At 44.2% G+C, this 26,259-nt stretch overlaps 1 protein-coding gene across 2 annotated transcripts; it reads left to right on the top strand.

Moving 5' to 3' along the window:
- Window positions 1-908: 908 nt before the first annotated feature.
- On the top strand, window positions 909-26,233 carry LOC129865016 (phenylalanine-4-hydroxylase-like). Of its 2 annotated transcripts, XM_055937416.1 has the most exons (13): window positions 909-1,116; window positions 2,321-2,437; window positions 18,062-18,245; window positions 19,449-19,537; window positions 20,122-20,189; window positions 20,668-20,864; window positions 20,967-21,102; window positions 21,389-21,458; window positions 23,389-23,445; window positions 23,555-23,650; window positions 24,533-24,666; window positions 24,811-24,926; window positions 25,345-26,233. In XM_055937416.1, the coding sequence occupies exons 1-13, from the start codon at window positions 1,057-1,059 to the stop codon at window positions 25,386-25,388; spliced, it is 1,368 nt and encodes a 455-aa protein (XP_055793391.1). In that variant the 5' UTR covers window positions 909-1,056; the 3' UTR covers window positions 25,389-26,233. The 2 variants fall into 2 exon arrangements, with proteins under 2 accessions (XP_055793391.1, XP_055793392.1); XM_055937417.1 differs by lacking the exons at window positions 909-1,116; window positions 2,321-2,437 and adding an exon at window positions 17,319-17,342.
- Window positions 26,234-26,259: the final 26 nt, after the last annotated feature.

Below are 26,259 nucleotides of genomic sequence, written 5' to 3'. Positions count from 1 at the left end.
GGTCTCTTTTAACAAGGAGAGGTAGGTAGGCCTACCTTCCTTGTTGTAGAGGAGAATTCTGTGGTATATTATTGATAGGCCTACATGTCTACGCCTATTGCCCTACTGTGTTCGTTGAACACCAGCAGAAAGGTTGGAGCTGTATGACAATTTATTTAAATAGCTGTTTTAACGTTTTAAATTAGAGTAATGTGAAATACTTACTGCTTATTCACCAGTTGACAGGTATGTTGCCCTGGCATGTGACACAAACAAATACAGTATTCCTATATGGCTTAGTCCTTTAAGACACTCGGGCTCAAATTGTTTTTATTTTGAAAAGTAATTTACAACTCTCCGTTTGTTTTTATAGAGAGGGACGTCATGTAGGCAGGCCGCTGAAGTGGCGCTGTATTGAACATCAGCTACAACCTGTTTTAGCCGGTTGTTCGGCGCCACCTTGTGGCTTTTAGGAGCACCATCACATCACTGGATGCTGATAAGAGGGGCCAAGCAAGCAAAACCGACCCCAAAACATTCATAACACAAAATACCTAAAAAACTGCAACAAACTTTTGATCGATACAAGTTGCGTCGCTTACTGTCATAACATAGCCTTATATGAGTAGCAGCTACACAACTTTATTGATTTTAGGGTCATTATAGTGGTCTAATGGCTCATTATGAGCACGCGTCACAGTATAGGAATGCATTGACCATCCTCTTCATCAATATACCTAAGTCATATTCATCTGTTACATCACAGGGAAGTCCTGTGGGTGGAGGCTTGGCAGCTAGTGATGGTTATGAAACGTTGATTCTGAACATTTACTCAGCCACTTCTACCCCAGCACTAGACAATAAGAACCAAATGTGCCAATATAGCAGTTTCATAACTTCATGGCTCCATAGGGCTGTACTCGTCGCGCGACAGGGATACAAACCATAAGGGGGTGTGGTGTCACGTGGGACAACATGAATGGCTGAAGTTGAACTTGAGCTGCTCAAACAGTTTCGACCAAAGCCCACACATTCAGCATCAGTAGTTTCATACCTGCACAACGACAAGACTGGAGGATGGACGCAGCATACAAAAAAATTAACGGGGACTATCCCACACCTGACAATGGCAAAGAGGTAAGCCATTTTAAACATACAATCTAGTGTAAACAATAATATTAAATGTTTAATAACATACATTTATGAACTTGTTTTTCACTAATAATATAATGGTGATGACAATTTATGTTATAATGTTGAATGAGTAATATACATTTATTAAACTTATTGACTTCTAATACTAGAATGATGATAACTGATGGTTTTATGATTCTATTTATTTAATATAGCCATATCATTGTTATTGTGCAGTAAATTCCATGTCACGAGATAGGGAAGGGAACAGGTATATTTGGCATTGGACAAACCCCTTTTAAAACGTGCTATTGTATAAAGTCACAGTGTCATTTGGTGAAACGGCTATTAGAATGGCAGCTATGTTGTTCACTGTGGATGGAATATTCTAGTCAGCAGAATGGCAACACAGACTCGACTATTGTAAACATCTCATGGTCATTGTGAATAATGTTAAAAGGTCAGTGACTATGAATCCATGCAGGAATGCGTGTAATAAATATATGTATAGATTTTTTAATCGGATCTAGAAAAGCGGTGCACAGTTTAACATCAGCTTTTGCTTGAGAGGTAATGATAAAACGTTTAGTGTTTGTTAATTCATCACAATAATGGACTGTAGAAATTCTAAATGGATAGAATCCCAATAAACAGCGAAGTTCAAAGGAATTGTGGACGTCGAAGTATTTGTGCTGAGTAGAGATAAATAGTCGATTTGGATGAGATGGTGTCAGGAGTCATTACTACAAAGGTCAGCGGGGAAAGGTTAAAGGTGGGAAAGCTTTGCGCTTTAAGAGGTAAGTCTTTTAGAATAAGCTAAATAACCTGGGTTCTATAACCACAGCCCACACACAAACACCAAACATGATTTTTCATTGTGAGTGATACTTTCATTCATAGATTAAATTAACACAATCCTAATGATAGAATGCATATTTGTTCAACTGTTTGATCTACCTGGGTTCCAATCAGGTTTGTGGGTCAGATTGTGGAGGCTCAGTCATTAGGGAGTGGGCGACGTGTTTGCGGTTCGGCTAATCAGAGAGCGAAAGAGTGAGAGGGCATAAAGGAAGAGAAATAGCCGTGTAGTTGAGGTAATGCCAAGGGTCACCACGCTACAGAAGGTTGCCCCCTGGAATGTGTGCAGTGTTAAGGTCCAGCCCTGGGGGTCATAAGTCAAATTGCTGTGAGTCTTGTCTTGTTGCAGAGGAAAGGCTCCATGTACCTGGAGGAAGAGACCAGTGCCAAGGCGGGGGTGCTGTCCTGCTTCTTCTCCCTGAAGGAGGAGGTTGGGGCGCTGGCCAAAGCCCTCCGACTGTTTGAGGTAAACCACTCAACATAACTGTGAACATGAATGTACACAGTACAAACAATCTTACATGTGCAGTAATGTACTGTAGTCACACACATGCAAAGTAATGTTCAATCTTTATTCTGAAATGCTCTGATGTGTTTGTCCAATGAGTCATGGGTCAAGGACAAATAAGAAGTCAAAAACCTGGAAAGCTAAAAAATAAAAAGCTGTTAACGCTGAAAGCAGTAGTAGCTGAAATAGCAGTGAAAGCTGAAAGAAGTAATAGCTGTAAAAGCTGAAATATGTAAAAGCTGAAATATGTACAAGCTGAAATAGCTTTATTATTATTTATTTTTTATTTAACCTTTATTTAACTTTAAAAGCTAGATGCTGAAATAGTTTCTGTAGGTGAGAAAGAGAGATGGGTATGAGGCAGTACAGTACAAGCACAACAAAGTAAACGATCACGTGTTTTTATCCATTTCATACCATGCGAACCAAATATGAATAAAACAGATGGAAAAAGACTAATTCACAGTATCTTCAGAGAATCAACTCCACAGCTGTGTGCTGGACCAGGAAAACTGCTTAGTCACTCCTTCAGGAGGACAGTTCTTTTTTACATTGGATTCATTTAGCAGACACTCTAATCCAGAGCATTTTACAGTAGCGAGGGAATACATTTTCATACATGTTTTCATATTGGTTTCCTGTGGGAATCGAACCCACAACCCTGACGTTGCAAGCACCATGCTCTACCAATGAGCTACACGGGACCATTTATCACTAGCAACTTTAGGGAGGTAAGGATCATACCCAGAAAAATCAGAGCGACTCTAGAAGATTAGACCGAAGATTACTAGCTGCCATTTGTCAGTCCGAGGGACCAATTTAAAGAGACAGCCATGGCTTCATACTGAGTTAGCCAGACCTTCCCTCTTTTCCCTTCATGTAAGAATTTACAAGGTACGCAACCAAACGCGCTTCATAAGACAGCATGTTTCCAGTTAGCTCCAGATGTTAGAGGTTACTGACCATCCTCCTGCATCCTGCTACCTGCCTCAGTGAAGGACCTGTGTCTGGCTGAATACAGTGCATATGTAACAGTATAACTTTACGTCGTCCCCTCGCCCCGACACGGGCGCGAACCAGGGAGCCTCTGCACACATCAACAACTGACACCCACGAAGCGTCGTTACCCATCGCTCCACAAAAGCCGCGGCCCTTGCAGAGCAAGGGGCAACCCTACTTAATGTCTCAGAGCAAGTGACGTAACTGATTGAAATGCTACTAGCGCGCACCCGCTAACTAGCTAGCCATTTCACATCCGTTACACATAGTACCCCCCTGTAGGAGTATATCATAACCTAGGGTCTGCTGTGTTTTAATGTGTACAGCTCTGTGTCCGATTGGAACAGCCTCTCTCATACATATAGACCCGTTTGTTAAATCTCTATGCAGGCTCCTGCGACAGAGGCCATGGTAATGGAAAATAATGCTCCACCATTGGATACTACCAGTAAAAGTACGGTAACTACTGCACCGCCATGAAGTATGAATAATGGACATTTCCCTGGGGCAGAATTTACATGAACATTTAACTAGCCAAACGTTAGTGGAGTTTCCAGCAGGGTGTGAAGGAGTTGGAGGACTACCCCAAGATTTTTACATGATGTATCATTAAAGTCCTAGTCTTTAGGTCGGTGCAGTATGTTCCCTCTACCTCTGGGCAAAGAGTGTTTGTCAACATTGTTTCCTTGTTGTAACGGATTTCCTCCTCCTCTTCATCCGAGGAGGAGGAGCAAGGATTCGACCAAAATGCAGCGTTGGAATAGGACATAATGAATATATTTAACAAGACAAAAAACGAACTAACTTGAATAACTAACAAAATAACAAAACGGAGTAGACAGACCTGGACATGCGAACTTACATAAAACGAAGAACTCACGAACAGGAAAAATGACTACACAAAAGAACGAACTGACAAACAAACCGAAACAGTCCCGTATGGCGCGACAAACACAGACACAGGAGACAACCACCCACAACAATCAATGTGAAAACACCTACCTTAATATGGCTCTCAATCAGAGGAAATGAAAACCACATGCCTCTAATTGAGAACCATATCAGGTCACCCTTTAACAAACATAGAAACACATAACATAGACTACCCACCTAAACTCACGCCCTGACCGCCAAACACATACAAAATAACAGAAAACCGGTCAGGAACGTGACACTTGTTCTTTCAGAATCAAAATGATACCATTGCATCATCATGGATAGCTGTCTTAACACATACATGTTGAACATTGTTGTGTCATTTTAACCCAAGACCTTTCAACCAGGGTTCAAAGTTTGGTTTATTTGAAATATTTTGAGTTTGTTGACAACTCAATCAAATATTAACCCAAATGTGTCTGTTGATCTGACGTCTTTGTCCAATGTGCTGGTTGCCCAATGTATTAGTAGCCAACGTTGTTAATGTAGGTGACTGAATTTAGAGTTGAGGGGATGTAAGCCCTATTCTTTAAGCTGTGTAGATTTACGGCTCTATGGTAACTGTTAGTGTGATGACATCTTTTATCTTAGATATCTACGGGAGCAGCTGTGTACACAATCTTTCCAGGCCGCTCTTTGATCCACAACGCAGGCCAAGGTTTCTGTTTTTGAAAGAGTCAGAACAGACTGGAAGACACCCATCAGGCTCCTAAATGGTCACCAGTTATGGCTACTCCGTTCATTTAACCATGTTGTGTTGTGCCACCAGCAACAGTTGACCCTGTATCAAGGTGCATTCTTTTTTTATTTTGTGTTGACTTAAGTGACTATGTACTTCGTAGCACGCAGTCAGGGCTGTTTGGCAGCACATCCCATTGTTTAACCTTCGACGATGAAGTGCTATCGAAGTTTGATGTCCTAGTAGTCGAAACAGAATTGGATTGTCTTGTGCCTCACTTGACACTGAAGAGGTACATTGACAAAAAAGAAAACTAACAAGTACCTGTGTGAAAGAGAGGCTATGAGAGAGTAGCAGAGGCACACGAGGTCTTATCTGATTGACATGGAGGCTGAGCTTGCTAAACATATCAAGAATTTCGCAGACCAGTTTCATGGGCTTAGTCGCCTCAAAAGAACTTGCCTACGAAGTTGGTACATGGAAACAACATCCAAGTCCCAGACAACTGGTCAAGAAATGGAAGGGTCAGTGATTTTGTACAGAGAGATCTATATCTGAAAGTAGGCATACATTTAAATATACAATATACCACATCCCCATTCCATGAATTAAACTTTGACCTTCCATCCCCATCACCCACTGTCACAGGACACCGTCACTCAACATACCCTGTCCCTATTAGGGACAGGGTGAGTTGAGAATAGGGACAGTGTAGGTTGAGAATAGGGACAGGGTGAGTTGAGAATAGGGACAGGGTGAGTTGAGAATAGGGACAGGGTGAGTTGAGAATATTCTCAACTCACCCTGTCCGTATTTTCAACCTACCCTGTCCCTATTCTCAAATTACCCTGTCCGTATTCTCAACCTACCCTGTCCCTATTCTCAACTCACCCTGTCCTTATTTTCAACCTACCCTGTCCCTATTCTCAACCTACCCTGTCCCTATTCTCAACTCACCCTGTCCCTATTCTCAACTCACCCTGTCCCTATTCTCAACTCACCCTGTCCCTATTCTCAAGCTACCCTGTCCCTATTCTCAAATTACCCTGTCCCTATTCTCAACCTACCCTGTCCCTATTCTCAACTCACCCTGTCCCTATTCTCAACTCACCCTGTCCCTATTTTCAACCTACCCTGTCCCTATTCTCAACCTACCCTGTCCCTATTCTCAACTCACCCTGTCCCTATTCTCAACTCACCCTGTCCCTATTCTCAAGCTACCCTGTCCCTATTCTCAAATTACCCTGTCCCTATTCTCAACCTACCCTGTCCCTATTCTCAACTCACCCTGTCCCTATTCTCAACTCACCCTGTCCCTATTCTCAACTCACCCTGTCCCTATTCTCAAATTACCCTGTCCGTATTCTCAACCTACCCTGTCCCTATTCTCAAATCACCCTGTCCCTATTTTCAACCTACCCTGTCCCTATTCTCAACCTACCCTGTCCCTATTCTCAACTCACCCTGTCCCTATTCTCAACTCACCCTGTCCCTATTCTCAAGCTACCCTGTCCCTATTCTCAAATTACCCTGTCCCTATTCTCAACCTACCCTGTCCCTATTCTCAACTCACCCTGTCCCTATTCTCAACTCATCCTGTCCCTATTCTCAACTCACCCTGTCCCTATTCTCAAGCTACCCTGTTCCTATTCTCAACCTACCCTGTCCCTATTCTCAACCTACACTGTCCCTATTCTCAAATTACCCTGTCCCTATTCTCAAATTACCCTGTCCCTATTCTCAAATTACCCTGTCCCTATTCCCAACCTACCCTGTCCCTATTCTCAACTCACCCTGTCCGTATTTTCAACCTACCCTGTCCGTATTCTCAACCTACCCTTCCGTATTCTCAACCTACCCTGTCCCTATTCTCAACCTACCCTGTCCCTATTCAACTCACCCTGTCCCTATTTTCAACTTACCCTGTCCCTATTCTCAACTCACCCTGTCCCTATTCTCAACCTACCCTGTCCCTATTCTCAACTCACCCTGTCCCTATTCTCAACCTACCATGTCCCTATTCTCAACCTACCCTGTCCCTATTCTCAACCTACACTGTCCCTATTCTCAAATACCCTGTCCCTATTCTCAAATTACCCTGTCCCTATTCTCAAATTACCCTGTCCCTATTCCCAACCTACCCTGTCCCTATTCTCAACTCACCCTGTCCGTATTTTCAACCTACCCTGTCCGTATTCTCAACCTACCCTGTCCGTATTCTCAACCTACCCTGTCCCTATTCTCAACCTACCCTGTCCCTATTCTCAACTCACCCTGTCCCTATTTTCAACTTACCCTGTCCCTATTTTCAACTTACCCTGTCCCTATTCTCAACTCACCCTGTCCCTATTTTCAACCTACCCTGTCCCTATTCTCAACTCACCCTGTCCCTATTCTCAACTCACCCTGTCCCTATTCTCAAGCTACCCTGTCTTTATTCTCTATCTACCCTGTCCCTATTCTCAACCTACCCTGTCCCTATTCTCAACTCACCCTGTCCCTATTTTCAACCTAACCTGTCCCTATTCTCAACTCGCCTTGTCCGTATCCTCAACTCACCCTGTCCCTATTCTCAACCTACACTGTCCCTATTCTCAACCTACCTGTCCCTATTCTCAACTCACCTTGTCCCTATTCTCAACTCACCCTGTCCCTATTCTCAACCTACCCTGTCCCTATTCTCAACTCACCTTGTCCCTATTCTCAACTCACCCTGTCCCTATTCTCAAATTACACTGTCCCTATTCTCAAATTACCCTGTCCCTATTCTCAAATTACCCTGTCCCTATTCCTAACCTACACTGTCCCTATTCTCAAATTACCCTGTCCCTATTCTCAACTCACCCTGTCCGTATTCTCAACCTACCCTGTCCCTATTCTCAACTCACCCTGTCCCTATTTTCAACCTACCCTGTCCCTATTCTCAACTCACCCTGTCCCTATTCTCAACTCACCCTGTCCCTATTTTCAACCTACCCTGTCCCTATTCTCAACTCACCCTGTCCTTATTCTCAACTCACCCTGTCCCTATTCTCAACCTACACTATTCTCAAATTACCCTGTCCCTATTCTCAAATTACCCTGTCCGTATTTTCAACCTACCCTGTCCCTATTCTCAACTCACCCTGTCCCTATTCTCAACTCACCCTGTCCGTATTTTCAACCTACCCTGTCCCTATTCTCAACTCACCCTGTCCCTATTTTCAACTTACCCTGTCCCTATTCTCAACTCACCCTGTCCCTATTTTCAACCTACCCTGTCCCTTTTCTCAACTCACCCTGTCCCTATTCTCAACTCACCCTGCCCCTATTTTCAACCTACCCTGTCCCTATTCTCAACTCACCCTGTCCCTATTCTCAACTCACCCTGTCCCTATTCTCAACCCACCCTGTCCCTATTCTCAAGCTACCCTGTCTTTATTCTCTATTTACTCTGTCCCTATTCTCAACCTACCCTGTCCCTATTCTCAACTCACCCTGTCCCTATTTTCAACCTACCCTGTCCCTATTCTCAACTCACCCTGTTCCTATTTTCAACCTACCCTGTCCCAATTCTCAACTCGCCTTGTCCGTATCCTCAACTCACCCTGTCCCTATTCTCAACCTACACTGTCCCTATTCTCAAATTACCCTGTCCCTATTCTCAAATTACCCTGTCCCTATTCCTAACCTACACTGTCCCTATTCTCAAATGACCCTGTTCCTATTCTCAACTCACCCTGTCCGTATTTTCAACCTACCCTGTCCCTATTCTCAACTCACCCTGTCCGTATTCTCAACCTACCCTGTCCCTATTCTCAACTCACCCTGTCCCTATTTTCAACCTACCCTGTCCCTATTCTCAACTCACCCTGTTCCTATTCTCAATTCACCCTGTCCCTATTCTCAAGCTACCCTGTCCCTATTCTCAAATTACCCTGTCCCTATTCTCAACCTACCCTGTCCCTATTCTCAACTCACCCTGTCCCTATTTTCAACCTACCCTGTCCCTATTCTCAACTCACCCTGTCCCTATTCTCAACTCACCCTGTCCCTATTCTCAACTCACCCTGTCCCTATTCTCAACTCACCCTGTCCCGATTCTCAACCTACACTGTCCCTATTCTCAACTCACCCTGTCCCTATTCTCAAAATACCCTGTCCGTATTCTCAATCTACCCTGTCCCTATTCCCAACCTACCCTGTCCCTATTCTCAACTCACCCTGTCCGTATTCTCAACCTACCCTGTCCCTATTCTCAACTCACCCTGTCCCTATTTTCAACCTACGCTGTACCTATTCTCAACTCACCCTGTCCCTATTCTCAACTCACTCTGTCCCTATTCTCAAGATACCCTGTCTTTATTCTCTATTTACCCTGTCCCTATTCTCAACTCACCCTGTCCGTATTCTCAACCTACCCTGTCCCTATTCTCAACTCACCCTGTCCCTATTTTCAGCCTACGCTGTCCCTATTCTCAACTCACCCTGTCCCTATTCTCAACTCACCCTGTCCCTATTCTCAACTCACCCTGTCCCTATTCTCAAATTACCCTGTCCCTATTCTCAACTCACCCTGTCCCTATTCTCAAGCTACCCTGTCCCTATTCTCTATTTACCCTGTCCCTATTCTCAACTCACCCTGTCCCTATTTTCAACCTACCCTGTCCCTATTCTCAACTCACCCTGTCCCTATTCTCAACTCACCCTGTCCCTATTCTCAAGCTACCCTGTCCCTATTCTCAAATTACCCTGTCCCTATTCTCAACCTACCCTGTCCCTATTCTCAACTCACCCTGTCCCTATTTTCAACCTACCCTGTCCCTATTCTCAACTCACCCTGTCCCTATTTTCAACCTACACTGTCACTATGCTCAAATTACCCTGTCCCTATTCCCAACCTACCCTGTCCCTATTCTCAAATACCCTGTCCGTATTCTCAACCTACCCTGTCCCTATTCTCAAATTACCCTGTCCCTATTCTCAAATTACCCTGTCCCTATTCTCAAAATTACCCTGTCCCTATTCCCAACCTACCCTGTCCCTATTCTCATCTCACCCTGTCCGTATTCTCAACCTACCCTGTCCCTATTCTCAACTCACCCTGTCCCTATTTTCAACCTACCCTGTCCCTATTCTCAACTCACCCTGTCCCTATTCTCAACTCACCCTGTCCCTATTTTCAACCTACCCTGTCCCTATTCTCAACTCACCCTGTCCTTATTCTCAACTCACCCTGTCCCTATTCTCAACCTACACTATTCTCAAATTACCCTGTCCCTATTCTCAAATTACCCTGTCCGTATTTTCAACCTACCCTGTCCCTATTCTCAACTCACCCTGTCCCTATTCTCAACTCACCCTGTCCGTATTTTCAACCTACCCTGTCCCTATTCTCAACTCACCCTGTCCCTATTTTCAACTTACCCTGTCCCTATTCTCAACTCACCCTGTCCCTATTTTCAACCTACCCTGTCCCTTTTCTCAACTCACCCTGTCCCTATTCTCAACTCACCCTGTCCCTATTTTCAACCTACCCTGTCCCTATTCTCAACTCACCCTGTCCCTATTCTCAACCCACCCTGTCCCTATTCTCAAGCTACCCTGTCTTTATTCTCTATTTACTCTGTCCCTATTCTCAACCTACCCTGTCCCTATTCTCAACTCACCCTGTCCCTATTTTCAACCTACCCTGTCCCTATTCTCAACTCACCCTGTTCCTATTTTCAACCTACCCTGTCCCAATTCTCAACTCGCCTTGTCCGTATCCTCAACTCACCCTGTCCCTATTCTCAACCTACACTGTCCCTATTCTCAAATTACCCTGTCCCTATTCTCAAATTACCCTGTCCCTATTCCTAACCTACATTGTCCCTATTCTCAAATGACCCTGTTCCTATTCTCAACTCACCCTGTCCGTATTCTCAACCTACCCTGTCCCTATTCTCAACTCACCCTGTCCCTATTTTCAACCTACCCTGTCCCTATTCTCAACCTACCCTGTCCCTATTCTCAACTCACCCTGTTCCTATTCTCAATTCACCCTGTCCCTATTCTCAAGCTACCCTGTCCCTATTCTCAAATTACCCTGTCCCTATTCTCAACCTACCCTGTCCCTATTCTCAACTCACCCTGTCCCTATTTTCAACCTACCCTGTCCCTATTCTCAACTCACCCTGTCCCTATTCTCAACTCACCCTGTCCCTATTCTCAACTCACCCTGTCCCTATTCTCAACTCACCCTGTCCCTATTCTCAACCTACACTGTCCCTATTCTCAACTCACCCTGTCCCTATTCTCAAAATACCCTGTCCGTATTCTCAACCTACCCTGTCCCTATTCCCAACCTACCCTGTCCCTATTCTCAACTCACCCTGTCCGTATTCTCAACCCACCCTGTCCCTATTCTAAACTCACCCTGTCCCTATTTTCAACCTACGCTGTACCTATTCTCAACTCACCCTGTCCCTATTCTCAACTCACTCTGTCCCTATTCTCAAGATACCCTGTCTTTTTCTCTATTTACCCTGTCCCTATTCTCAACTCACCCTGTCCGTATTCTCAACCTACCCTGTCCCTATTCTCAACTCACCCTGTCCCTATTTTCAGCCTAAGCTGTCCCTATTCTCAACTCACCCTGTCCCTATTCTCAACTCACCCTGTCCCTATTCTCAACTCACCCTGTCCCTATTCTCAAATTACCCTGTCCCTATTCTCAACTCACCCTGTCCCTATTCTCAAGCTACCCTGTCCCTATTCTCTATTTACCCTGTCCCTATTCTCAACTCACCCTGTCCCTATTTTCAACCTACCCTGTCCCTATTCTCAACTCACCCTGTCCCTATTCTCAACTCACCCTGTCCCTATTCTCAAGCTACCCTGTCCCTATTCTCAAATTACCCTGTCCCTATTCTCAACCTACCCTGTCCCTATTCTCAACTCACCCTGTCCCTATTTTCAACCTACCCTGTCCCTATTCTCAACCAACCCTGTCCCTATTTTCAACCTACCCTGTCCCTATTCTCAACTCACCCTGTCCCTATTCTCAACTCACCCTGTCCCTATTCTCAACTCACCCTGTCCCTATTCTCAACTCACCCTGTCCCTATTTTCAACCTACCCTGTCCCTATTCTCAACTCACCCTGTCCCTATTCTCAACTCACCCTGTCCCTATTCTCAACCTACACTGTCCCTATGCTCAAATTACCCTGTCCCTATTCTCAAATACCCTGTCCGTATTCTCAACCTACCCTGTCCCTATTCTCAAATTACCCTGTCCCTATTCTCAAATTACCCTGTCCCTATTCTCAAATTACCCTGTCCCTATTCCCAACCTACCCTGTCCCTATTCTCATCTCACCCTGTCCGTATTCTCATCCTACCCTGTCCCTATTCTCAACTCACCCTGTCCCTATTTTCAACCGACCCTGTCCCTATTCTCAACTCACCCTGTCCCTATTCTCAACTCACCCTGTCCCTATTTTCAACCTACCCTGTCCCTATTCTCAACTCACCCTGTCCCTATTCTCAACTCACCCTGTCCCTATTCTCAACTCACCCTGTCCTTATTCTCAACTCACCCTGTCCCTATTCTCAACCTACACTATTCTCAAATTACCCTGTCCCTATTCTCAAATTACCCTGTCCGTATTTTCAACCTACCCTGTCCCTATTCTCAACTCACCCTGTCCCTATTCTCAACTCACCCTGTCCGTATTTTCAAACTACCCTGTCCCTATTCTCAACTCACCCTGTCCCTATTTTCAACTTACCCTGTCCCTATTCTCAACTCACCCTGTCCCTATTTTCAACCTACCCTGTCCCTTTTCTCAACTCACCCTGTCCCTATTCTCAACTCACCCTGTCCCTATTTTCAACCTACCCTGTCCCTATTCTCAACTCACCCTGTACCTATTCTCAACCCACCCTTTCCCTATTCTCAAGCTACCCTGTCTTTATTCTCTATTTACTCTGTCCCTATTCTCAACCTACCCTGTCCCTATTCTCAACTCACCCTGTCCCTATTGTCAACCTACCCTGTCCCTATTCTCAACTCACCCTGTTCCTATTTTCAACAAACCCTGTCCCAATTCTCAACTCGCCTTGTCCGTATCCTCAACTCACCCTGTCCCTATTCTCAACCTACACTGTCCCTATTCTCAAATTACCCTGTCCCTATTCTCAAATTACCCTGTCCCTATTCCTAACCTACACTGTCCCTATTCTCAAATGACCCTGTTCCTATTCTCAACTCACCCTGTCCGTATTCTCAACCTACCCTGTCCCTATTCTCAACTCACCCTGTCCCTATTTTCAACCTACCCTGTCCCTATTCTCAACTCACCCTGTTCCTATTCTCAATTCACCCTGTCCCTATTCTCAAGCTACCCTGTCCCTATTCTCAAATTACCCTGTCCCTATTCTCAACCTACCCTGTCCCTATTCTCAACTCACCCTGTCCCTATTTTCAACCTACCCTGTCCCTATTCTCAACTCACCCTGTCCCTATTCTCAACTCACCCTGTCCCTATTCTCAACTCACCCTGTCCCTATTCTCAACTCACCCTGTCCCTATTCTCAACCTACACTGTCCCTATTCTCAACTCACCCTGTCCCTATTCTCAAAATACCCTGTCCGTATTCTCAACCTACCCTGTCCCTATTCCCAACCTACCCTGTCCCTATTCTCAACTCACCCTGTCCCTATTTTCAACCTACGCTGTACCTATTCTCAACTCACCCTGTCCCTATTCTCAACTCACTCTGTCCCTATTCTCAAGATACCCTGTCTTTATTCTCTATTTACCCTGTCCCTATTCTCAACTCACCCTGTCCGTATTCTCAACCTACCCTGTCCCTATTCTCAACTCACCCTGTCCCTATTTTCAGCCTACGCTGTCCCTATTCTCAACTCACCCTGTCCCTATTCTCAACTCACCCTGTCCCTATTCTCAACTCACCCTGTCCCTATTCTCAAATTACCCTGTCCCTATTCTCAACTCACCCTGTCCCTATTCTCAAGCTACCCTGTCCCTATTCTCTATTTACCCTGTCCCTATTCTCAACTCACCCTGTCCCTATTTTCAACCTACCCTGTCCCTATTCTCAAATCACCCTGTCCCTATTCTCAACCTACCCTGTCCCTATTCTCAACTCACCCTGTCCCTATTCTCAACTCACCCTGTCCCTATTCTCAACTCACCCTGTCCCTATTCTCAACTCACCCTGTCCCTATTTTCAACCTACCCTGTCCCTATTCTCAACTCACCCTGTCCCTATTCTCAACTCACCCTGTCCCTATTCTCAACCTACACTGTCCCTATGCTCAAATTACCCTGTCCCTATTCCCAACCTACCCTGTCCCTATTCTCAAATACCCTGTCCGTATTCTCAACCTACCCTGTCCCTATTCTCAAATTACCCTGTCCCTATTCTCAAATTACCCTGTCCCTATTCTCAAATTACCCTGTCCCTATTCCCAACCTACCCTGTCCCTATTCTCATCTCACCCTGTCCGTATTCTCAACCTACCCTGTCCCTATTCTCAACTCACCCTGTCCCTATTTTCAACCGACCCTGTCCCTATTCTCAACTCACCCTGTCCCTATTCTCAACTCACCCTGTCCCTATTTTCAACCTACCCTGTCCCTATTCTCAACTCACCCTGTCCCTATTCTCAACTCACCCTGTCCCTATTCTCAACCTACACTGTCCCTATGCTCAAATTACCCTGTCCCTATTCCCAACCTACCCTGTCCCTATTCTCAAATTACCCTGTCCGTATTCTCAACCTACCCTGTCCCTATTCTCAACTCACCCTGTCCCTATTCTCAACTCACTCTGTCCCTATTCTCAACCTACACTGTCCCTATTCTCAAATTACCCTGTCCCTATTCTCAACTCACCCTGTCCCTATTTTCAACTCACCCTGTCCCTATTCTCAAATCACCCTGTCCCTATTTTCAACCTACCCTGTCCCTATTCTCAACTCACCCTGTCCCTATTCTCTACTCACTCTGTCCCTATTCTCAACCTACCCTGTCCCTATTCTCAACTCACCCTGTCCCTATTCTCAACTCACCCTGTCCCTATTCTCAACCTACACTGTCCCTATGCTCAAATTACCCTGTCCCTATTCCCAACCTACCCTGTCCCTATTCTCAAATTACCCTGTCCGTATTCTCAACCTACCCTGTCCCTATTCTCAACTCACCCTGTCCCTACTCTCAACTCACTCTGTCCCTATTCTCAACCTACACTGGTCCCTATTCTCAAATTACCCTGTCCCTATTTTCAACTCACCCTGTCCCTATTTTCAACTCACCCTGTCCCTATTTTCAACTCACCCTGTCCCTATTCTCAAATCACCCTGTCCCTATTTTCAACCTACCCTGTCCCTATTCTCAACTCACCCTGTCCCTATTCTCAACTCACTCTGTCCCTATTCTCAACCTACACTGTCCCTATTCTCAACCTACCCTGTCCCTATTCTCAACTCACCTTGTCCCTATTCTCAACTCACCCTATCCCTATTCTCAACTCACCCTGTCCCTATTCTCAACTCACCCTGTCCCTATTCTCAACTCACCCTGTCCCTATCTATTCTCAACCTACCCTGTCCGTATTCTCAACTCACCCTGTCCCTATTTTCAACCTACCCTGTCCCTATTCTCAACTCACCCTGTCCCTATTCTCAACTCACTCTGTCCCTATTCCCAACCTACCCTATCCCTATTCTCAACTCACCCTGTCCCTATTTTAAACCTACCCTGTCCCTATACTCAATTTACCCAGGGTAAGTTGTGCCAAGAGACCACTTTTGGGGGGGGGGGGGGGGGGCAAGCTATGTTTTCAAAACCGTTATGAATTCTGATTATTTCCAGGGATACACACCATCCTGAAATATATGTAGACATCTTTGTTAGAAAGAATACTATATTCCCTTGATGTCGTGATGCTGATTGTAAATAACAGCTCAATTTACCCCACTCTCCCCTACAGATTAAAAATGGAGTAAAACTAAAAATCTCAATGCGTGTTTGTGGAGATCAATAAGTATCTTCCACGTGCTGTGCTCCAAATGTAAACATCAGCAGCTCCTCTGGACCTATGAGCTCTCTTTCCCCATCTCCACCCCCATCTCCCTGTAAAACCCCAAACCTCCCCACCATCAGACCCAGTTTTAGTCCAATCACTTTCCAGCATCCATACCCTCCTTTTCTATAAAAACAGGCCACGTTACCCTTAAAACCATCAACACAGCCCTCCCTCTCCCCAGGACTGACCAGACTCCACTGTACTCAATAACATGTATGTGGAGTGAAACATCGAAAGGCATCCAAGTAGGAACCATCATAATTTGAATGAGAGAAACTGAAAATGACAGCTCAAGTAGGAAGGACCGAATACAAAGGAAACTTTTACATTGGCTCCATATATCCATATCACCAGCTGCATAATCAACATGATTCATACCCATGTACATTTACAGTATTCGTTTGGAGTCAAGAAGTCCTCCTATGCAGCTCCAGTCCCCAGCTACATCTCACTAACTCCCTGTTTATCCCTCTGAAACTCCGGCCCGTGTGATGTGGGTTGGATGTCATGTGAGGAGTCAATTCCTAGCATCAGTAAGCTTGTCATGACCGGACCAAGGCCTTAGCCCAGCCAGGGCACAGGAAAGGTTAATGCCACTCACACGAGGCCTTGTGGTAGACATTCATTCCACTTCAAAAGTCACCAGGAGCATAGCGACATCCCTAGGAAGTACACAAATCTACCCAAACGACCCATACAGGCCCTGGGTCCACATTAACTGGACGGGGGGCATATTTTGCCCCAGATAAGCCTGGTCAGGCTCCCTGTAAGATGAATATTAGAATAACACTGCAGTACTGATCTCCTGTCAACAACAAAGGAAACACTAAACTATCTGCCTAAACTAATACAAAGACAGAGACCTAACAAACAGGGCAAACAAACTCAGTGACACCACAAGGAGTCAATAACGGCACATCAGATGTAAAGTATGTAGAGAAATGCTTGGCCAGCCATGGGGGGAGGGGTGTGGAGCGTTGTTTTGTAACTAAAAGCTGTTGGATGTTGAAACAACAGCAGATCCATATGGTCTCCAAAGAGCCCCAGTCTGGAGAATGGGATCCAGATGGAGAAGGAGAGAGAGAGGGGGGACGAGAGAGGAAGAGAGAGAAGAGTGAGGGGGAATGGGACTGTGTGCCGCCTGGCCCCGCCTCTCTACCGGGCCTATGGCAGTAAGAGATTGTTCTACTCCCTCTCCACAGCTATAAAACCAAACGTTTTAAATAATTAACCAATATAGATTTGCATGTTTCCCAGGATGTCCCAAAAAGTACAATTGATATTGAAATGCATAGATATGTATATGCACACATCGAATCTCATCTAAAATGAACTAAATCTGGAAATTATTCTCTGGTGTTAAGTGGCTATTTTAGAAAATGCAAAAAGTTGACAGAATGATTTCAAAGATGTGATGGCATTGATAAAAATGCTGCATGTTGTTGTGCAAGCCCTTTCAATGCTACCACAGCTCACATCCTGGCTCTAGTCGGTTCTATAACACCCAGCCCACAGTTAACTATCTGGGTGATTGTTTAGTGGTGTACTGTTCTGTCCTGAGGGCATGGTCGACTCCACAAAGCCTGTCAAATGACCACTGTTTGGATGTGCACTTGGCGCCCTCTAGCGGAATGCTAAGTCCACATACAGTATTTCCAGTGCTGGATCGTCATGAGTTGAACCACAGGATTTTAAAGTAGTTTTTCAAAAATGTAACCTAACTTTTATTGTCAATAATACAAGAATGCTTTTAAAGTAAATATACAAAAACACACAAAAACAAAATAACTAAAGAAATAAAGTACAAGATCCAATAGCAGGATTGAACCATCCAGCTGTCACACAGGATCTACAAAGCTACATGGCTTCTCCTCTGTCTCTGACTCAACAGGAGAAGGGCATCAACCTGATGCACATCGAGTCTCGCCCGTCGCGACTGAACAACCAGGAGTTTGAGTTCTTCATCAGCGTGGACACCAGCTACTCCAAATCCCTGGACGAGGTCATCGACGGCCTGCGCACCGAGATCAGTGGCCACGTGCACGAGCTCTCACGCAACAAACAGAAGGACACAGGTGTGTATATCAGGGTTGGGGTTAATTCCAATTCTCGGCAACGCTTTTTAAGTAGGAAAAATTGGAATTGGAATACAGAATTACTTTTTGAATTGACTAGAGTTGAAATGGAATTCACCCTAATCCTGGTGTGTGTGTGTATATAGACATATATTATCAATGAATAATCAATCTAGATATGCATATAACATATTACAAACCATGACTGAAAGTTTTAAAAACCATGACTGATTAAAATCATGGCTATTAAATCATTATTTTAAGTGTACTTAACAATAATTATATGATGATATATTTGTGTCTAGGAGGGAGAAGGGGGAAGTAGACAAAGCCTGTGTGTGTGTCACATGATCTGAACTCTGGGTGGCGCTTTAGCAGGCCACCAGCCAGACTGTCTAATGATGTGATGAGCGTCGCCGCGGAGACGGATGGCCTGTCCCTCACATCCAGCCTCCTTTATTAGTTGTTTCCACAATGACATTAGTTTAGTTACTGGGCACCAACTGGCCTGGCTGCAAACAGAGGAGCCCAGTGTCACCGACTGTCACAGAACAGACTGCCTCTATCACAGACCCAGAGGAGGGAATCCCAAACAGGGTCATCGCTCATCCCGGACAGACAGACAGGGCCACCACCAAGCCCCCTCTGCCTAGCCCTATGATCTACTGGACAGGGCGACAGGTTAATGTGTCATTGGAGGATATTAGAGATATTTATGGTCTGAGATGGAGACAGGCTGTTTTGAGAGGAGTCTGGTGGGGTCCCATTGTTCCCCTAGCCTCAGGCTGGACCACACGGCCTCGATTTAGATTAATGGTCGACGTCCAGTACTTCTAACTGTCATAAATGAGCCAATGGGTGACCTCCTCTGGTGCTCTGTTCACTGTCAACATGGTTACTGGGTAGTGTTCTATCCCAATACAAACGCACCCTGCAGGCAAAACCCCCACAAAGCCATCCACATCAATATTAATTTGGGCTTCACTTGTTTTAATCAATTTACATTTTGGAATTGGACATTGAACACAAGGCAGATATACTACAGACAATTGTAAATATGACTAAATTGTAGTTTTCTACATCTCAAGAAGTTATGCACCACTGTTTCGACTGGTTTTACTCTGGTCTGTTTTGGCCATGTGTATATAGCTATTTGTCACATTCACCTGAACTGGGTAATGAGGAGCTTCCCCCGTCCTACAGTTCCATGGTTCCCCAATGACATCCAGGACTTGGATCGCTTTGCCAACCAGATTCTGAGCTACGGATCTGAGCTGGATTCTGATCACCCTGTAAGGATCCACCATTCATTACTGTCTGTTTACATCCTACACACTGTGTACTGGCTGTCTGCTTTGTATTGTATGTGTGTCTGCAATGTTGGGAAGGGCCCGTAAGTTAACATTTCACTGTTAGTCCACACCTGTTGTTATACGAAGCATGTGACAACTACAATTGAATTTGATTTATGCGAGTGTGTGTACATACGTATGTACATGTGTGTATGCATGTGCACCCACACGTGTGTTTTATGAAAGACTCAAGTCGTGATGACAGTCCCCACTCTGCTATCTATTCTAATGGAAACTCTCTAGGGCCCCAAATTGATGTCATTGCTTTAATTGAGCCCCTATAATTATAGATAATTGCTCCCTTTTGCCACCGCCTTTAAAGTGAAATGTATTCCTCATGAGCAGCATACATTCTACAAAGGCCTCATTTGAATATGTGTTTCCAGCCAGGGCTCTCAGCAGAGTGGGAGAGTATGATGCTGTCAAAGAGTCCAAGTAGTCCTAGCTGAGGATTTACACACTATATACAGGGCCAGGCAGTGATCATAAATAAGATCTGACATTGATTACTTCTTTCACTCCAGGGCTTCACAGACCCAGTGTACAGAACCAGGAGGAAGGAGTTTGCCGACATTGCCTACAACTACAGACAGTAACTATCCATCCAGACTAGAATACTTTTTCTCTTGGGCCCCTCTCTTTTACACAACAGCAGAGGTGAAGAGAGCTTCTAGAACCTACTAGAAGTGATCTATGTCCCTCTCCTCCAGCCTCATTTCAGTCTCCGCTTTGCCTTTTATTGAAAATGACCACAAACAAAAGGGGACAAATTACAGAGGAGGCAGTGGTGGATTTGAAGCCTCTAGCTTTGTTCGCATAATTGAGACTTCATTATTCCCAGGAACTACAAAGAGCGCCAGCCCCAATGAAAACGCCCTCACAGGAAGCTTACATTTACATAGCAGTGGGACCTTGGTAGAATAATGAAGTGAATCCACTCACTGATCCCCCCCCCCCCCCCCCCACCCACCCACCCATCCTCCCTCACCAAATAGGGACTGTGTGTCTGTGTACAGAAGAACATATTATACACAAGTGTGTGTTAACAACAGTGTGTCTCTCTGTTTCAGTGGCCAGGTCATTCCCAAGGTGGAGTACACAGCGGAGGAGAAGGCCACATGGAGCACAGTGTTCAATGAGCTGAAGACTCTGTACCCCACGCACGCCTGCCGCGAGCACAACCGTGTGTTCCCCCTGCTGGAGCAGTACTGCGGCTACAGGCAGGACAACATCCCCCAGCTGGAGGACATCTCACGCTACCTGCAGTGTAAGACAACAGATCGTGGCTAAGTGCCCCACTTCCTATGCTTCTATCAGCGTCCCACATACACTGACATGATACCCTCCCCTCCTCTCCTCTCTGTTTTAGCATGCACAGGTTTTCGGCTGCGCCCAGTGGCTGGCCTGCTCTCCTCTCGGGATTTCCTGGCTGGTCTGGCCTTCCGAGTCTTCCACTCTACACAGTACATCCGTCACCAATCCAAGCCCATGTACACACCTGAGCCGTGAGTGTCACCCTCATAATTTTAAGGAGAAAAAAACATCAAAAACATAACATTGCCATGGTATGTTTTAGGGACCGTCTGATTTCCGTCATTTTCGCCCATTTCCACACATATAGAATCGGTTGGTACTCGGTTTGCAAATTACAGTCGGCACCCTGTTAAGTACTTTCGGCCGGCAAACGCCACTGTTGTGTCCGTACCTTTATATAGGTGTCACATCCTACCTTGGGACCAGTTGTACGTAGTTGAATATGTTCTACAGTCATTGATTTACATCTCTCCACAGGGATATCTGCCATGAACTCCTGGGCCATGTTCCTCTGTTTGCTGACCCCACCTTTGCCCAATTCTCACAGGTAAAGAACACAAGAGGACATTAACTTTCTTTAACCCCTGGCTGGTATCATAACTTCAGAGAACTATCCATTGTTGGCGTGAAAATGGGTACCACTTTAAAGATCAGCTTCAAACACAGTCATGCTAGTCATAATGTTGAGGAGGATTAAGGAGAATGCCATGCAACTGTACTGCATGTGTCAGTTTTTCTCTAATATTGGTTTTGCTCCTGTAGAACGCTTTCATCTGTATTACAGCACAATATCCTGAAGCAGATACAGTTGAAGTCGGAAGTTTACATACACTTAGGTTGGAGTCATTAAAACTCGTTCTTCAACCACTCCACAAATTTCTTGTAAACAAACTATAGTTTTGGCAAGTCGGTGAGGACATCTACTTTGTGCATGACACAAGTAATTTATACAACAGTTGTTTACAGATAGAATATTTCACTGGATCACAATTCCAGGGGGTTAGAAGTTTACATACACTAAAGTGACTGTGGCTTTAAACAGCTTGGAAAATTCCAGAAAATTATGTCATGGCTTTAGAAGCTTCTGGTAGGCTAATTGACATCATTTGAGTCAATTGGAGGTGTACCTGTGGATGTATTTCAAGGCCTACCTTCAAACGCAGTGCCTCTTTGCTTGACATCATGGGAACATCAAAAGATACCGCCCCAAGACCCCAGAAAAAAATTGTAGACTTCCACAAGTCTGGTTCATCATTAAGAGCAATTTCCAAACGCCTGAAGGTACCACGTTCATCTGTACAAACAATAGTACGCAAGTATAAACACCATAGGACCACGCAGCCGTCATACCGCTCAGGAAGGAGACACGTTCTGTCTCCTAGAGATGAACGTACTTTAGTGCGAAAAGTGCGAATCAATCCCAGAACAACAGCAAAGGACCTTGTGAAGATGCAGGAGGAAACAGGTACAAAAGCATCTATATCCACAGTAAAACGAGTCCTATATCGACATAACCTGAAAGGCTGCTCAGCAAGGAAGAAGCCACTGCTCCAAAACCGCCATAAAAAAGCCAGACTACGGTTTGCAACTGCACATGGGGACAAAGATCATACTTTTTGGAGAAATGTCTTCTGGTCTGATGAAACAAAAATAGAACTGTTTGGCCATAATAACCATCGTTATGTTTGGAGGAAAAAGGGGGAGGCTTGCAAGCCTGAAGAACACCATCCCAACCGTGAAGCACGTGGGGTGGCAGCTTCATGTTGTGGGGGTGCTTTGCTGCAGGAGGGACTGGTGCACTTCACAAAATAGATGGCATCATGAGGCAGGAAAATTATGTGGATATATTGAAGCAACATCTCAAGACATCAGTCAGGAAGTTAAAGCTTGGTCGCAAATGGGTCTTCCAAATGGACAATGACCCCAAGCATACTTACAAAGTTGTGGCAAAATGGCTTAAGGACAACAAGGTCAAGGTATTGGAGTGGCCATCACAAAGCCCTGACCTAAATCCTATAGAGAATTTATGGGCAAAACTGAAAAAGCGTGTGCGAGCAAGGAGCCCTACAAACCTGACTCAGATACACCAGCTCTGTCAGTAGAAATGGGCCAAAATTCCACCAACTTATTGTGGGAAGCTTGTGGAAGGCTACCAGAAGCATTTGACCCAAGTTAAACAATTTAAAGGCAATGCTACCAAATACTAATTGAGTGTATGTAAACTTCTGACCCACTGGGAATGTGATGAAATAGATAAAAGCTGAAATAGATAACTCTCTCTACTATTATTCTGACATTTCACATTCTTAAAATAAAGTGGTGATCCTAACTGACCTAAGACAGAGAATTTTTACTTGGATTAAATGTCAGGAATTGTGAAAAACTGAGTTTAAAATGTATTTGGCTAAGGTGTATGTAAACTTCCGACTTCAACTGTATGGACAATAACATGATTTATTTGACGCTATTCTGAACAGGAAATCGGTTTGGCCTCCCTGGGTGCCCCCGACGAGTACATTGAGAGGCTTGCTACTGTAAGTACCTCAGACGTCTCACAACATCAACTACAGCCGACTCCTGATACCAGAGGAAGGCAAAACAATATTGAATATGTGACGAGCCCTTGTGTCTGTCTGTCCACAGGTCTATTGGTTCACAGTGGAGTTTGGCCTCTGCAAGCAGGGCTCTGAGATCAAGGCCTATGGAGCTGGCCTTCTCTCATCATTTGGAGAGCTGCAGGTATTTACATTGCATTTACACCTTCCAGAGCGACTTACAATGAGAAATAGATGCTAGAAGCAGCCACAGTGGTCACATGTTGGGCATCTTCACAACAGAACAATTCATTTAGCCATGTGGCTATTTTTGTAAGGGTGTCTTTCATTACCTGTTTTTATGCCCACGTGCACAGGCCTCCTTCCTGCAGTTCTAATATAGACAAATCCCTATGAGGTAGCCCAGTGGGCTGTCAGTCAGCAGCATCGCATTAGTGGAAACAAAGACTGTTCTCAGGGCAGACTTGGTTGTAGCTAGATATGTTCGAGTCATGTCGGGGACAGTTTTAGCTAACCCTAATCTAAACCTAATTCTCCAAACCTGCCAGGTAAGTTCTTCTAACCTGCTACGAAAAGTAACTTCTACTAATCAAAACCGTCAGACCTGCCCTGATACCAATCTTGGTTTCCACTAATGCGATACAGCTGTCAATCAGTTTGTTAGTGGTCCACCCAGGGCTCAGGCTAAATGTGTCACTGGGGGAAACTGGTGAGGAGTGGGTTAGTGGTTCACTGGAGAAGTATGGGGCAGAAACCGAATTAATATCTTAAGTCACCAGTTACATCAGACATTGTCATCAGAGGATGAGCAGTTAGCTGAGTCATATCACAGCAGGACACCATTCACACTGCACTTCCTGTTTATTTCTACCGAGGTGCACAGAATGTCATTGAGGAATTGCACACTGCTAGTGGTCCGTGACCTCAAAACACCAAATGAGGACTTGTAACCTGGATTCTGCTCATTGTAGATTGATTCATGACAGTGGTGCATCTCCCATAAATTGGGATTAGAGTTGGAGTCAAACTCTGGAATAACATTTGACTGTTTTGAATTGTTTTACAGTACTGTTTGACAGACAAGCCCAAGATTCAACCATTTGACCCTGCAAAGACCAGCCTCCAGAAGTACCCAATCACTGAGTTCCAACCCATTTACTTCGTTGCAGAGAGCTTTGATGACGCCAAAGAGAGAGTCAGGTAATATTTAACATCTGCACAATATTAAACGTTTATTATGTCACATTCATTCACAGCATTTGCTTTGGGACTCTGGATCTTTATATCGTAATATATACGTTCACATTTTCAATTGAAAGTCCTATGTTATGACTCTTTATACAGGAAGTTTGCCGACACCATCCCCAGGCCTTTCTCAGTGCGCTACAATGCGTACACCCAAAGCATTGAAGTCTTGGATAACACCCAGCAGCTGAGAAACCTGGCTGACAACATCAGTGGTGTGTGCCATTTCTATAGAGTCCTCATAAAACTAACTTCTCATGCAAATACCAACATCAAGTACTATTAGAAATGGATTCAAATGAGATTTTCTACCAATTGTAATTTATATACACTGTATGTAATAAATGCTATTTAGCATACACTTTTATCCAAAGCGGCTTACAGTCATGCAGGCATACATTTTACATTTACATTTAATCAAACCCAGTACTCTGGCATTGCAAGCACCATGCTCTACCAACTGAGCTATAGAAGATCACACTAGGATTTATTTTTGTCTTGCCTTTTACAAATTGAAAACATAGTTTAATTAAATACAATATCTGTATGAATGCCCAACTCCGACTGGAATTTAATGTTTCTTAATATTCTACAGATGAACTACCTAATGTTATCATGTTGCTTTTATTTTAGGGGAAATTGGGATCTTGTGCAATGCCCTGCGGAAGATGGAGTAAGGAGACCACTTTGGAGACCTCCTTCAATACCGATGTGCGCAATGATAGAATCTCAGTGCATTTCACCAATCTTGTAGATTTCCATTATACTCTTTGTGTTTATAATCTGTGTGCTTGTCCATGATAACATATACTGCATTCTGCTTCATCTTTATATAAATTATTCATAAATACCTACTGCAACCCAGACACTAGTCATTTTAAGTAGAACATTTTAATTTTAGTAGTCAATATTAGAGTAGCACTCTCTCAATGACTCACACAGACATACTACTAGCCAATGAAAATGCACATCGAAAATGAGTCCCTCGTTGTAAATATGAAGTTACATAAAACAAGTATTAACTTTAAATTAATTATTCGATAAGTGAGTGAGTTTTTCGTTCGATTTTTGTTAACACTAACAAGGAGAAGTATTATTTTATCATACCTTTTTCAGTATGTTCTAGAAATCCAACACCGCCGTTACTGTATTGATAGGTTAACCGATGTCATTTTCTGTAACCAGCTGAGAGGGATTACATTGGAATAGTGCTGTTCCAGAACTATTAGCTCAGGCTTTGACGACGATCTAATTCGCACTTGAGTATTCTATCTATATTGGTTAAATCGCAAATAACAAAAATAAATCCTTGCATTATGCTATAAATAGCTAGGCCTATATAACACAATAACGAAATGCAATGTGTATGTCCAGCATGTTAGAGAATGGGTTTGATTATATCCTGAATTCTGATGAATCCAAATGATCGACTGTTTTTCCATTCTTTACTATCACATTTGTTTGTATAATATGCATGAAAATGTGTTATTAACTTGCCAAATAAATGTATGCTAAAAAGGTTCTTTAAGATCAATTATCTCAAAATGA

This window comes from Salvelinus fontinalis, chromosome 11, assembly GCF_029448725.1.
Source record: "Salvelinus fontinalis isolate EN_2023a chromosome 11, ASM2944872v1, whole genome shotgun sequence".
Classification (NCBI taxonomy): domain Eukaryota; kingdom Metazoa; phylum Chordata; class Actinopteri; order Salmoniformes; family Salmonidae; genus Salvelinus; species Salvelinus fontinalis.
The sequence above is the reverse complement of the archived record's forward strand: the minus strand, read 5'-3'. Positions and strand labels throughout refer to the sequence as shown.

Excerpts from the sequence above, each read along its gene's own strand:
- LOC129865016 (XM_055937416.1), top strand. The coding sequence starts at position 1,057 with ATGGACGCAGCATACAAAAAAATTAACGGGGACTATCCCACACCTGAC. Across the intron at positions 1,117-2,320 it reads CACCTGACAATGGCAAAGAG|AGGAAAGGCTCCATGTACCT; the intron begins GTAAGCCATTTT and ends GTCTTGTTGCAG. Across the intron at positions 23,446-23,554 it reads ACATTGAGAGGCTTGCTACT|GTCTATTGGTTCACAGTGGA; the intron begins GTAAGTACCTCA and ends GTCTGTCCACAG.